The 12569-nt window shown below is 55.2% G+C and overlaps 1 protein-coding gene across 8 annotated transcripts in view; it reads right to left on the bottom strand.

The window, feature by feature from the left end:
- ZMIZ1 (zinc finger MIZ-type containing 1) overlaps positions 1-12569 on the bottom strand; it is a 228178-nt gene that overhangs the window by 41407 nt on the left and 174202 nt on the right. Inside the window, exon 1 of one of the 8 annotated variants that reach the window (XM_031682321.2) lies at positions 2050-2192. The exons of the other annotated variants lie outside the window; for them this stretch is intronic. Within the exon in view, the coding sequence (XP_031538181.1) occupies positions 2050-2080 (31 nt within the window). The 5' untranslated portion in view covers positions 2081-2192. Of the gene's footprint in view, positions 1-2049; positions 2193-12569 lie in introns of those variants that run through there. 8 annotated transcript variants of the gene reach the window in all.

The raw sequence follows: 12569 nt of genomic DNA on the forward strand, positions 1-12569 counted from the left end.
AGCTGATAGACATAAAATGCCAGTACAACGCCTGGCATATAGGAAGGGCTGTAAGAATAAACTGTTACTGTTTCTATTGTTATCGATTATGAGGCTTCTGCGTCCTCATCTATATACTGTTGCTCAAATAAAATACAGTTTCCTTCACCCGTCTCCAAGAGGCTCACAAAAATGCTTATATGCCTTGGGCCCAGCCTTATACCACCTCCTTCACACTGGGCGCTCTTTGGGTGGGCAGTGTTGCTCCCCAGCAGTCCAGCAGTGCCCTGACCCAGTGTTTTCTCTTGCCAGACACCCTGGATTGGGCACACCCAGGCCCCCATGAAACTGAGCCCCAACAGCTGCTCACTTTGACTCAGCTCAGGTGGCCAGTCTGGGCAGACCCCTCCTTCCTCAAGAGTGCCTGGGTGGCAGGCAGACCCTTGGCCCCTCCTCAGTCTCCACGCCCTCATGTGTCCAGCAGGAGGTGGGACAAGGGCCAAGGTCAGGAATCTTGCTCTGAGCCGTGACCCGCGAGAACAGAGCTACCCATGGATTATCATCTGCCCATCCTCCTCTGTGGGCCCACCACTGCTCGGTGCCCCAGAAATAGACAAAAGGGCCCCCTCCCTGCCTGTACCTTCAGGTCATCTCCTCCCAGGAAACAGCACAGAAGGCACGTGACTGTGAAGGGTCAGAGCCAGGGGCAAAGAATCAGAGCCTGTGGGCTGGGGCAGTGGCTGCTTGGCCTCAGATCAGGTATCTGCCCTGTGTGGCCACTGACCCAGTGAGGCAGCCTGTGCCATGTGTGCATCTGTGCAATGGGGTGACAGCACCCTGCTATGCACAGAGAGGACCTAATGGGGTCATGGGGGTGGACAGACAGGCCTTTAGTTTTCCCAACAGCCTGGCACCCTCTGCCTCACTGGAGTCTCACAACCCCCAGCGAGGGGCTGGCCAAGGATGAGGCTGTTTTATGAATCAGAAATGGAGGCCCAAGAGGAGATGATTCAACCACAGTCACACCACAGGACAGCGGCTGTGCAGCTGGTCTGGGATGGTTTCCCTTCCCCCCAACAAGTCAGTGATCTCACCCATCTGAGAGCAAGCACACGGAGCAAGATGGCTCCGTGCCTCCCACCCACCCCCTCTCCCACAATCCACCACCACCCCAGCTCACTGTCCCTGGTCTGCTACCAACTTCCTGTGTGACCTCGGGCAACTTCCTTCCCTCTCCGGGCTGTATGTAAAAGAGGGGCGAGCATTTGTACTTTCTGAAGTCGGTGGCCCCAGGAGTCAGCCCTGGTCTCACATCAAGGTCTCGTCTCTTGGGGCTGAGGCCCACCCTGACCCCCTCGCAATCCCGCAGGTGCTGTGGGTGAAATGAGCTGTCCATCCTCATGCCTGGACCCTCCCCCTCCTCACCAGGGTGGGCTACAGGTGGAAGTGACTCCAGAGCTCTCACCTTGCCCAGGTGCCCTGTTTACTAAGGCCTCGAGCCGAGCCGGGAGTGGATCTGCTGAGGTCTGACAGCCTATGTGAGCAGGACCCAGGTGTGATGGGGCCCCGCGGGTGGGCAGGAGGGGAGGACTCTGCACCCTGAGCTTCTGGGGCCACAGAGGGGTTAGAACGACAGGAAACACTGTCCCTGGGGGGTCGCAGGATGGACTTTAGTGGCCTTGATGGCTGACCCCTGGAACAGAAAGCCAGAGATGTTCTCCCTGGGGGGAAATCTTGTCCTGCTGCAAAACAGTCACATCATTGCACTCCCAGCAGCAGCAGCAGCACACGGTCCTGAGTTTCAGTTACTTCCGGCTTTTCTAGATCATTCGCACTTTGCCCCCTGCTCTGTCATCTCTCATCACCGTGGCTAAGAAAGTCAAAGCAAGGAGGGATCGCCTGCTGGCCCTTTGGCCGCAAGTGACCCCGTCTCTCTCCATCTCCACCCACTCCCCTTATCCCCGCTCCCTCAGTCCCCACGTGCAGGTGGCTGACCCAGTGAGTGGCGTGCAGTCCCATCCCATCCCACGACTCGCAGGGAGGCTCACGGCCTGCCGCACTCAGCCCTACCTGCTTCCCCGCGCTGGGCAGATCCTGCCATCTCAGGTCCTGCTGTTCAGCCTGGCAGGAGAGGGCCTCTGGGCCGTTCCCTTCCTCCAGTGTTCCCACCCCTTCTCCCCAAGGGCTGTCCGGGTTGGCAGGAGCTGAGTGTCTCCAGGCCTGTGAACTCACCCTGGGAACTGAACTCTAGGGAACCTTGAGGCCGGCAGGGCTGATTCCCAAACCAGTTTGGCTGTCCCTCAACCTTGTGGAGCAGGATGTTTGGACCCAAGAGGAGACGTCAGACAGGTTGAGCCTGTCTATGGACTTTAGGAAAATCCCAGCCTGGAAAATTCTCTCTCCACCTCACACTACCCTCTAGGCCTTCCTGGATAACTCAAATTCAAATGAAAAGACACTCAAAACAAGCTCAAGGGCTGCTTTCATCAGAAAGAGAATGCCCCTTTCTTCTTGGGGCTGTCACTCAGTCCTGCTAGTCTGAGGGATGGGCCTGGACAGAGGCACCCACCAAAGAACGGCCCTGTGTACTACACCCCCATGAGGGGCCGCTAACGCACCCCTGGCCCCCTGGCTCTCAGAAGCCACCTGGTGGCAGTGAAGTCACAGCCCCCATCTTAGAGATGAGGGGCAAGCACAGAGAAGCTAGGACACACCAGAGCTTGCAGCAGGCCAGAACCAAAGCAGGACATCTCCTGCCTGAGATGTTTGCTGGCAGTGGGGCAGGCATGCGGAGCTAGACCACCTAAGCTGAAATTATGCAGCATTAGTAGCCAAGCAAGTGTTCTGGAGAGGGGAGGGCCCTGAACCACTCACAGCAGATTGAGGCCTCTGTGCACCCGAACCCCATATTCCTGGGTTCCAACAGGACAGACTTCTTTGGCTACCCATGGATGGACCAGAATTATCACGGCAGGGAGTCTCCCTACCTCCATCTCGCTCAAGGCAGCACTGGAGCAGGATGGAGATCTGCAGGCCCAGGGTGGTGAGGATGATCCCCTCTGCCACCACGGGCCTTGGGATGACACTCCCAGTGCACCTGCAAGACAAGACCTGCTCCACACCTGCCCGCCTGCAGGCCCCAGAGCCGTGCCCCCAGGAACCTGAGCTCATGCTCCTCATTCCAACAGGCCACCTGGCCAGTCGGTTCTCTTCTACACGGACAGCTTGCCCAGGGGTTAAACACCACTGCTGTTGCTCACTCTCAGGAAGCCCGAGGGGTAAGGAGGGGTTACGGGAATCAATTTCTTCCCTGCGTAATTTACTTTTCTGAGGCTTCCCAGCTGGGTACTCACAGTTTGGCTGTGTCCTCCTACTCCCAGCAAAAGAAGGAGAGGTCGGCGCGAGGCCGGGCCCCTCCCAAGGTCAAGCAGACCCCCGAGACCAAACACACAACTGTCCACCTTTGTGGACAGCAAGAGGGCTGTGAGTCTGAGCGCTAGGAGCCCTTGCTGAGCACTCCCTCCATCCGCTCCAGCCACTATGTCTGCGATTCCTTCTCCCCACTCCAGGCTTGTCAGGCCTGAGCACCAGGCAAGTGGCTGAGAGGTGGAGGCAGGGCTCCGAGCCAGCTCAAGTCACTCTGCAAATTAGGTAGGTCTTTTAGCTCAGGGGCACAAGACCTGGACCCATGGGTGGCACTTGGTGGCAGATTCAGATGCTCCTTCCTGACCCCGTATGGTGGGAGATGACAACCTTCTAGTGGGTTCCTTACCCAAAATTGTGTTGCAGGGTTTTCTCTCTTATCTGTTTATCCAGCAAAAATCACCCGATTGCCCGCACATTTCACATTTCTATTCTATTAGCCTCCTAATTGGTCACTCCACTCCTTTTCAGGGAAACCCGGAGTGTGGACGTTCGATGGAGCCCTGGAAACCCCCCACGCCTGGCTGTCACGACCCCTCCAGGTGCCCAGCAGGGGATGACCTGGCTGCCCTGGACGCCAGATTGGCCTTCATTTCTCCCACCGGGCTCTCCTTCTAAACTGCAGGGGCCCTGGATGCGTCTTAAGAGTCTATTTTTCATTCTTTTAGCACACGATCTATACTTGTTTTATTTATGTATTGGTAGACACCATTTGAAGAAAACCTGACATAGAGACTGAATTTATAGAACACTTCGAGGGGGAGGGGGCAGGAAATGAGAGAGTTTTTTTTCTCTTTGCAGAAGCTCCTTTACATGATGAAATGATTCTGTGAGGTTTCTTTAAATATCCAGCTGCCTTGTTGCAATGAAAGTAAGAATCATTTATAAGAATTCCATTTACATCTAGTGCTTCCTTGGCTGCACCTGTTACTCAAGAGTGTAACACACCTGGGTGATGTCTGGGTGACTGTGGCCCGGGTGGTGAGGTCCCAGGGCAAGAATGAAGCACCTGGGTTTCCAGGCCAGGGCTTTCTCAATCTTGTCTGTGCATTAGAAGCATCTGGAAAGCTTGTTCAAATCCAGAGTGCTGGGCCTCACTCCCAGTGGGGTTTCTGATTCGGTGGGTCTGGGGTGGAGCTGAAAGAATTTGCATTTCTAACCAGTTCCCAGGTGATGCTGCTGGTCTGGGGACCCCAGTTTGAGAACCACTTCTCTAGACTGAGGGGTGAAGCTCAGCTGCCATTTGCTGCATGAAAGGAGGGGGAGGGCACCACTCCTCCCTCTCCCCTTCATGCAAGCTCTCAGGCCAGAAGTCCTGTGTGCCTGGCAGATGGTCTCCGACACTGCTGCTAACTTCCCCGGATCTTTATGTTCAAGGCTCTGGAGGTTTGACCCCCTGACTGTTCCTGGCAGTGGTCCAGGGGAAAGAACACTGGGCAGGGAGTCAGAAGTGGGTGAGCCCGGGTTTGATCTACTGTGGGAACCATGCAATCTTGAGCAAGACCCTGGTAGCTATGTGCACCTCAGTTTCTTCACCTGCATGTAAACCTGCCTCACCCACCTGCTCTAATGGTGTAATGAGGCAAACTTGGCAGTGGCTCCTGCAGACAGAGAACTTGATTTAGGCCAGGCACTGTTCTGAACACTTTGCATGCACCATCTCATTCAGGCCAACACTCTAGGAGGTAACTTCTACTGCCTCCTCATAACCATTTCCGGCTCCACCACTCACCAGTGTGTGAGCTGTGTGGCCCTGAGCCCTCTCTGCCTTGAGGCCTGCCTCACAGTGGCTGTAAAAACTGAGCTGGATCCTGCAGGGCTCAGCATCCCTGTGGCTCTCAGGAAGCAGCCCCAGGGCAGCTCCAAGTAGGCAGGCGGGGACAGACAGAGGCCTGGGCCATCTGCAGTTCAGGCTGGCTCCCTGTTTCTCTCCCAGAGCAGCTGGGGGAGGGAGCCGTCATTTGTTTAGGCCTCTGCAGTGTTTAATCACCACGCAGCCCTCCCTCCCTCCCTCCCTCCTCCTGCTCCAGTGCCTGCTCTCTCCCTGCAGGAAAGAGCTCTCTGCCTTCTGCCTCTGAGGGAGGCCATGAAAAATTAACACAGCACCCAGAGAGAAGGAGACACCGGGGCAGGGAGGGGCGACAGAGCCAGGTGACCAGCTGGGGAGGACCAGCCGAGCAGGCACTAGTTGGGCAAGCTGGATCCCGAGGGGGCTCTGAAGGGCCCATGGGTCAAACAACTAACCACCCAGCAGGCCACAGGGTCTTGGATGGCCGTCAGCCTGGGGGTCCAGAGCAAATCCACCTGCCTCTCAGGGAGCTAGAATGCAGGGTCTGGGACTGCCTGGGGTCCTGAGCCCTTGGAGAATCTGAGGACAGTGACAGATTCTCTGCCTCTGGTCTGCGGTGGGCCGGGTCATGCAGGGACATGCCCAGGGTAAGGTCAAGTGAGGCCAGGCAGAAACTGGACACACTCCTTTTCTCTGTTCATTTTCCTGACAGTCCTGGTATGGCAGGATCACTACCCCAATCTTCCAGGAGGAAACTGCCTCTCAGAGAGGTTAAGGAACCTGCCCAACAACAACCAGCCAAAACAATCAACAGAATGGGACCGACTTATTTTTAATTAATAAAACAACTTTTATTTACCTAAGTAATGTGCAAATAGCTCCTTTAGAAAGCTAACATTTCAGCTAGAGACCAGAAGTGGGATGAGGGCCCACATTTGCCAGCCTCCAAACCCGTAGTTTTTCTATTTTATCTGACGATTCCACCTCACTGTTACATTTCGCCACCCTCCCTTCTTGACTTTTCAACAGTGACTTTTGAAGAAGTAATGTGTGCGTGTGATTAAAAATACACAGAAGTAGAAAAAAGGTATGTCTTCAAGAATGTGGTCTCCCCTTCCCAAGTCTTATGGCTCAGTCCCTCCCACCAGGGTAATCACACTAGTGGCTTTAGTTTTCCTTCCAGAGTGATTCCCTCACTTTCACACATCACAGTCTTTGCAACATCTGCCTGGAAGGTTTCTGCCCTGGATATTTCCGTGCTTCAGTTCTCTCCATCTAGTCCTTATTCCTTACTCAGAGAGGGCTTCCCTGACCTTTCCAGTGTGTAGATGGCAACACCGCCCCTGCCACCCAACTCCCTCTATTACCCTGCCCTGCTGGATCCTTCTCCCTGGCATGAGTTACCTTCTACCTTTTATCTTATTTATCATCCGATGCCCCACTCTCTGCACTGGAGCAAAAGCTCTTCCAGTGCAGGGGTTTCTGTGTGCTGCATTCACTGCCATGTCCTCGGTACCCAGAACAATGCCTGACACATGGGTGACAATATCAGCATAAGCACAGCTTGTTCGGGCAGATCCCACCCTGACACAAATGATGGCATGTTGTACATGCTGGGCTCAGCCTCCTTTTTAGGAAGACAAGTCTCAGTTCAAACTGACTGTCACTCCTAGAGGACAGAACTGTGTCTCTTCTACCTCCTTTCTCCCAAGGACCCAGCCTGGTCCAGAGCACATAGCGGATGGTCAGAATGACCATACTGGAAACTTGATCCCTACCTCACACCACAGACCAGAAAAAAAAAAAAAAAGCAAAATAACAGACTTTCTAGAAGATAATATAGGAGGAATATCTCCATGACTTTGGGATTGAGGATTTTCAAAGAGGACACAACAGCCACTAACCATAAGGGAAAGTTGAGAATTTTCCAACATTGAAGTGAAGAACTTCTGGTATACTCCTTGAAGAGTGCGAAAAGGCTGGCCCAGGAAAGAGGAGAGTCTGAACAAGACAGGAGCCACACAGTGCATGGCAAGGCCAATGCTCAAGGGCCCCGGAGAGTCAGGCTCCCCAAGACTGTCTGCAGTCACCCAGGAAGGCTTCCCAGAAGAGGTGGAAGGTGACTCCATCTCACTCCTCCCCCAGCTCCGGCCTTTTCCCTCTCCTCCAGGAAAAATCAGAGACTTAAGACAGACAGAATAGCCCCAGCCCCGCCTTCCCTGCCCCACGCAGAGATAACCAAGCAAGAAGAAACAAATGAGGGAGCCCAGGAGCCTGGCAGTGCCTTGAAAAGCTGGGCTTGACAGGGCAACAGCATTTAACACAGCTCACATCATCCATCACTGGGGCCCAGTCATTTAGATACTGGGCATTTGATTAAACTAATATGGGCGGCTGGGGCGAGGCATGGCTGGGCGCTTCCTACCCTCGCCTACAAATGAGACCGTCACACACAATCCGATTACCTTGACTGCCACATTTATCTCGGGAGAGGGGCCATCCATCACTCCTCAGCAGCTGGCTCTGCACATCCTCCCGCAGGAGGGGAGAGAAGTGGGCCCCCAAGTTTCAGCAGGCGGTGCTCACTCAGTCATTCATTCCATCACTTTCTCAGCAAATACCGGCCCAAATGCTGACCCGGGGGGCAGGACTTGGGTGGGGCACTGGCCTGTAGAGCAAACACAGTCCTTGCCCTTGAGGGGCCCATGGAGGAGGTACGGGAGCTGGCAACAAAAGGCGAGCTCAGCATGCCACACTGCCAAGTGGCCCCGGCGTGAGTCCCATCCCCCTCTCCTCCAGCTGGGACTCTGAGTGTGCCATGTCACTGATCTGGTCCTCAACCTCACACTCGTGAAAGGGGATGATTAACACAGGGCAGCCAGTTCAAAATAACTCCTGCAGCGATGGAAATGTTGTCTATCTGTGCTGTTCAAATGGGAGCCACAGGCCACGTGTGGCTATTGAGCACTTTGTAACATGGCTACTGTGACCAAAAAGCTGAGTTTTTAATTGTATTTAATGTTACTTCATTAAATTTAAGTGTGACTGGCCACATGGGGCCCTGGCTTCCATGTTGGACATCACTGATAGAGTGGTTGCTGCCTTTTCAAGATTGTGCTGAAGGGCCAACCAGGCAGCCTCAAAATACCCTGTGCGAAGTTCTGCACATAACAAATGGCCCCTGAAGGCTGGGCCCCCTCCTTCTCGAAGGGAGGGCCAGATTCTGAGGCCCAGGGGAACAGCAGCTGTTATCTGATAACACGGTCACCTCTACTGGCTCGTCATCCAGCAGGGTGAGCAGACTCCCATTTTAAATAAAAAGAAGTGGGACTCAGAGATAAGGATGGTACAAACCCTGAAGTGGCAGACACAGGACTTGAGTCCAGGTGTTTGTGGCTTTGAACCCACCTCCATCTTCCCACTGGACACCTGACTACCCAGGGGACTCACAACAGGAGGAAAGACCCAGGATGGGGCAGGCCGGCTGGGCAGGCAGGGGGCAGCAACCTCTCCCCTGACCACCACGTGTGTGGATGCCATGTTGGCCAGCGTCTTCTATGACTGGTTGCCCTCCAACGCCAGTGCTGAGGAGGTGGGTGGTAGGCACACAGGTGCAGCCGCACCCTGCCCGGCTCACCTCAGCCCCTCAGGCCAACCCTAAGGTGGCAGTGAGGCCCCTTCCAGTGCAGGGCAAAGCTGGGGCAGCTGACAGACTTTCGGTTCTAAATACTTCAGGCTTCCTCTGCTTTATAGGATGCCAGTTAGCACAGTCTGGAAAGGGGCAGACACGGGCTCAAACCAGCTTCTGTACTAGGAACCTGAGCTCTGAGTGAGTCAAGTCCCCTCAACGGGGACCTGACCATCCCTTACAGGGCTGGAGTGGGGATGAAAGGCACTAATGAGTGTGCAAGCAGAACTCGGCACCTGCAAGTGTTTGCTCACTGGGACCTGTTAAAATCATTGGTACTTTCCGAGCTCTCAGGGCAGGTCAGAGACCAGGTGAGACCCCCAGCCGGTGCCCTGCAGGTCTGGGGAGGCTGGAGAAATGGCGTCTAGAAACAAGCATTCCAGTAGGGGTCTGAAGACCCTACCCCTCATTGGTGGGCTGTGCGACCCGGCGCCAGCTGAGTCACTCGTCTAGCAAAAACGAGAATAAAATCAGCATGTGCTAATCCTTCTGTGAGGATCAGATGGAACATGCAAAAGCACTTCTAACCTGGATTTGGACAAATCTGGTAGAATCTACGTGTGCCAGTGGGCAGGCTCTCCCGGTGACTTCAGAACAGCCTAACCCTGGAGAGAAATCACCTCCCCAAGTGAAGACAAGCGCCCTGCAGAAACAGCTGGTGCTCAGGAGTCCAGTATCCAGACATTTAAGAGGTGGCCTGCTGGCAGAGGACTTCTGATAAAAACAGAGGCTGCAAAGGGGCAGGCCCAGGTCAAGGGAAGCCTGTTTGTGAGCCCCTCTCAGGAACTTGCTGCAGGGGTGGCTGGCAGGCTCCCAGGAGTGGGCTGACCTGGCTCTGGGGCTTCAAGCTGGACCAGGCGGCTGCGGAGGATACCGGGGACACGCTGCAGCTGTAGGAAGGAGCAGGCTGCCCTGGCTGGAGTACAGGAGGTTGCTGGCAGGGGACCACCACCAGGCTGGGAGATGGGGAGGGATGGCTGCAGGGTGGGGGCCAGGCCAGGAGAAGAGCCTAGAGGGGAGAAGTGACCTGAAAGAGGCAGAGATGAGACGGGACTGGGGAGAGGGGATATCAGGGGAGCTGAGGAGGCCTCCCAGGAACACCCCCTCCCCCCAGACTCACCCCTCTCCACTGTCCCAGTCAAATGTACACTTAGCCACTCACACACTAGTATAAATGAATTTATAACAAAGGTGCCAAGATGGGCAAGGAGCAATAATTGAAGGAAAAAAGATGAGGTGGGGGAAGGTGGCAACCAGCTCTCCCTAGCAAGCCACCAGTGAGTGGGGACCTTCTGTTGCCAGTACCACCAGCATCCCCCCCACACACACAAAAATGCCAACACTCTTTTGTTGCCACTTAAACCAATTTGGGGGTAATTCTGCAGGCAATTGTCTTCCTATTTACAATGCAGCTCAGTGATTGCATCGAGGCTGATGGTTCAGGCTGTAATTGTATGGTAATCACTTCTGTTTATGATCGATGCGGAAATCACTATTGTTTTCCAGCAGGCTTGTTAAATCAAAAAAGTGCTGGGGTGGGGAAGGAGGGTTTATTTCTGTGAGTTGGAACCCGGGGAAAATGAAATTAGGCAGAGCAACCCAATGTCGGGGGAGGTGGATCTGATGGCAAAGGCACCCTCATCAGCTCAGAACTGAGATAGGCAGCGACAGAGATGCAGTGACAGCAAGAGAGACATGGAAGGTACAGGCAGAGAGGCACAGAGACACAGGTGGGTAGAGACACAAGGTGGTGGGCAGGGATGCCTAGGGAATGACCAGGCTCGGGACAGAGATGATCAGATAAGCAGATACACACAGAGGTGCCAGACAGACCCTGCTGCTCATACATCCAGAGATGCTGAGAGAGAGAGAGAGAGAAAGAGAGAGGGAGGAGGACCCCCTTATAGACACCCACACTTTACCAGACCTGCTCTCAACCATTCCTAGGGAGATGGGGACAATGCAGGTGCCAGGTAGCGGGCCCAGCACTACCTGCCCTGTGGGGCTGGAGCCCCGTACCTGCCCCGTCTGGGATCTTCCTGCCTTCTCCTTGCCCGGGCCCCAAGGCCGCCTACCTGCTGCCTGGAAACAGGGTGGCAGATGGCACCTGGGGGGGTCAGGTGGCAGGAGCAGGGCAGTGTTGAGAGCTGAGCTGCTGCTGCAGAGAAAGGGGGTGGGGGCTGCCCACCTGGCGGGCAGAAACCTGAACCTCCCAGAAGCTGCAGGGAACAGGCCTGGGGTGGGTGAGGGGCAGCGCCTCCCAGGGCAGCCACGGGCCCTCCACGGCTCCACAAGACTGAGCCAGTCCAGGCTGGAGGCCAAGGCCCAACAGGGAGCGAGCAGGCACCAGCTGTGCGTGCAGCTCCGACAAACCCCTAGGCTGCAGGCTGAGCTTGGCTGCAGGCATGTGTTTATTTTCAACTACATGCCTTTCTCTCCCAGCAAAAGTACAGGGAGACCATCAGGCAACGTACTGAAGATCATGGCCAAGGACAAAAATATTAGGTGTTTGGTTTCCAAAGCCTGCAGGCCCGATGCCCCTGACCTCTCCTCACATTGCCTGCCCCTCTCTACCATCTGAACCGCCCTCCGTATTTCACGGTTCTGCCTCACCTCTCCAGGGAAGCCTTTCCCCATCCGGCTGGACTCTCCTCCCCTGAGCCCCACGGTACTGAGTGTCACATTGCCTCTGACGCAGGACCGTGGCGGCCCACAGACCTGGCTCTAATCACCTCAGAGAATCCACAGTGAACTGGTGACAGGCAGGCCGGGCCCTATCACAGATGACCTCAAACCCTGGAGCAAGAACAGCACTCAGCAGTCTTGTCACCAGCTTCAGTGGGAGCATGAGGCCACCCGGACCTGATGAGGCGGCTTCCCTCAAACCCAGGGTACCCCAACTCTGCTGATATGCACTGCGTGTTGTCCTCCAAGGCGGCCAAGGCCCTGGGATGGAGGGCAGGAAGCTCAGCCCCCTTGGATGGAGGAGAGGACCATCCCACAACCCTTGCATCCCCCATCCCTTGGCCTGGGTTCAGGCCCCGAACTTGCCCTGGCCTGGCCCTCAAACAGACTGGGCCCTGAACTGGGGCGCCCTGGCTGCCTGATTAGGGGCTCAGCAGGGCATGCCAGGCAGCCTCTGGAAAACCTTAGAAGTGGAACAATTGCTCCTAATTGGACTTCCAGGATTCGGCTTAAGAAAACAGACTGCTTCTCCCCCGGGACTTCGCTTCTGAAGTATATACAAACAAGTGATGGTTGTTCAACATTAAAAACAAAGTTGGCGAAAATGAGAATTTAAGCTACAATGAAGTTGTCTAAATGGAGAGGACCCCCAAGGGCGGGGAGCATATGTGCGTGTGCATGTGCAGGTCTGCACATCCACACAGGGCATACAGGGCACTTGGCAGGCGGACCCCTTTTAGGATTACGGTCTCAAGCCAGGAGCCCCTAACCAAGCCCCAAATCTTGCGGTCTGGACCCCGCATAACCTCAGGGAAGTGGGGACAAGGGCCACTGGAGGGCACCAAAGACTCGCACTCTGAAGGCGGAAGACCAGAGTTGGAGCCTCAACTCTGTCCTGGCAACCCTGCCCGCCTTTAGCCCCTCTGGCTGCCCAGTGTTGGCAGTGACTGAACCCCCATCCCCTGGGGAGAGATGGTACCATACAGGTGGAAGCACCTTTCTAGA

Source organism: Vicugna pacos, chromosome 11, assembly GCF_048564905.1.
Source record: "Vicugna pacos chromosome 11, VicPac4, whole genome shotgun sequence".
Taxonomy (NCBI): Eukaryota; Metazoa; Chordata; class Mammalia; order Artiodactyla; family Camelidae; genus Vicugna; species Vicugna pacos.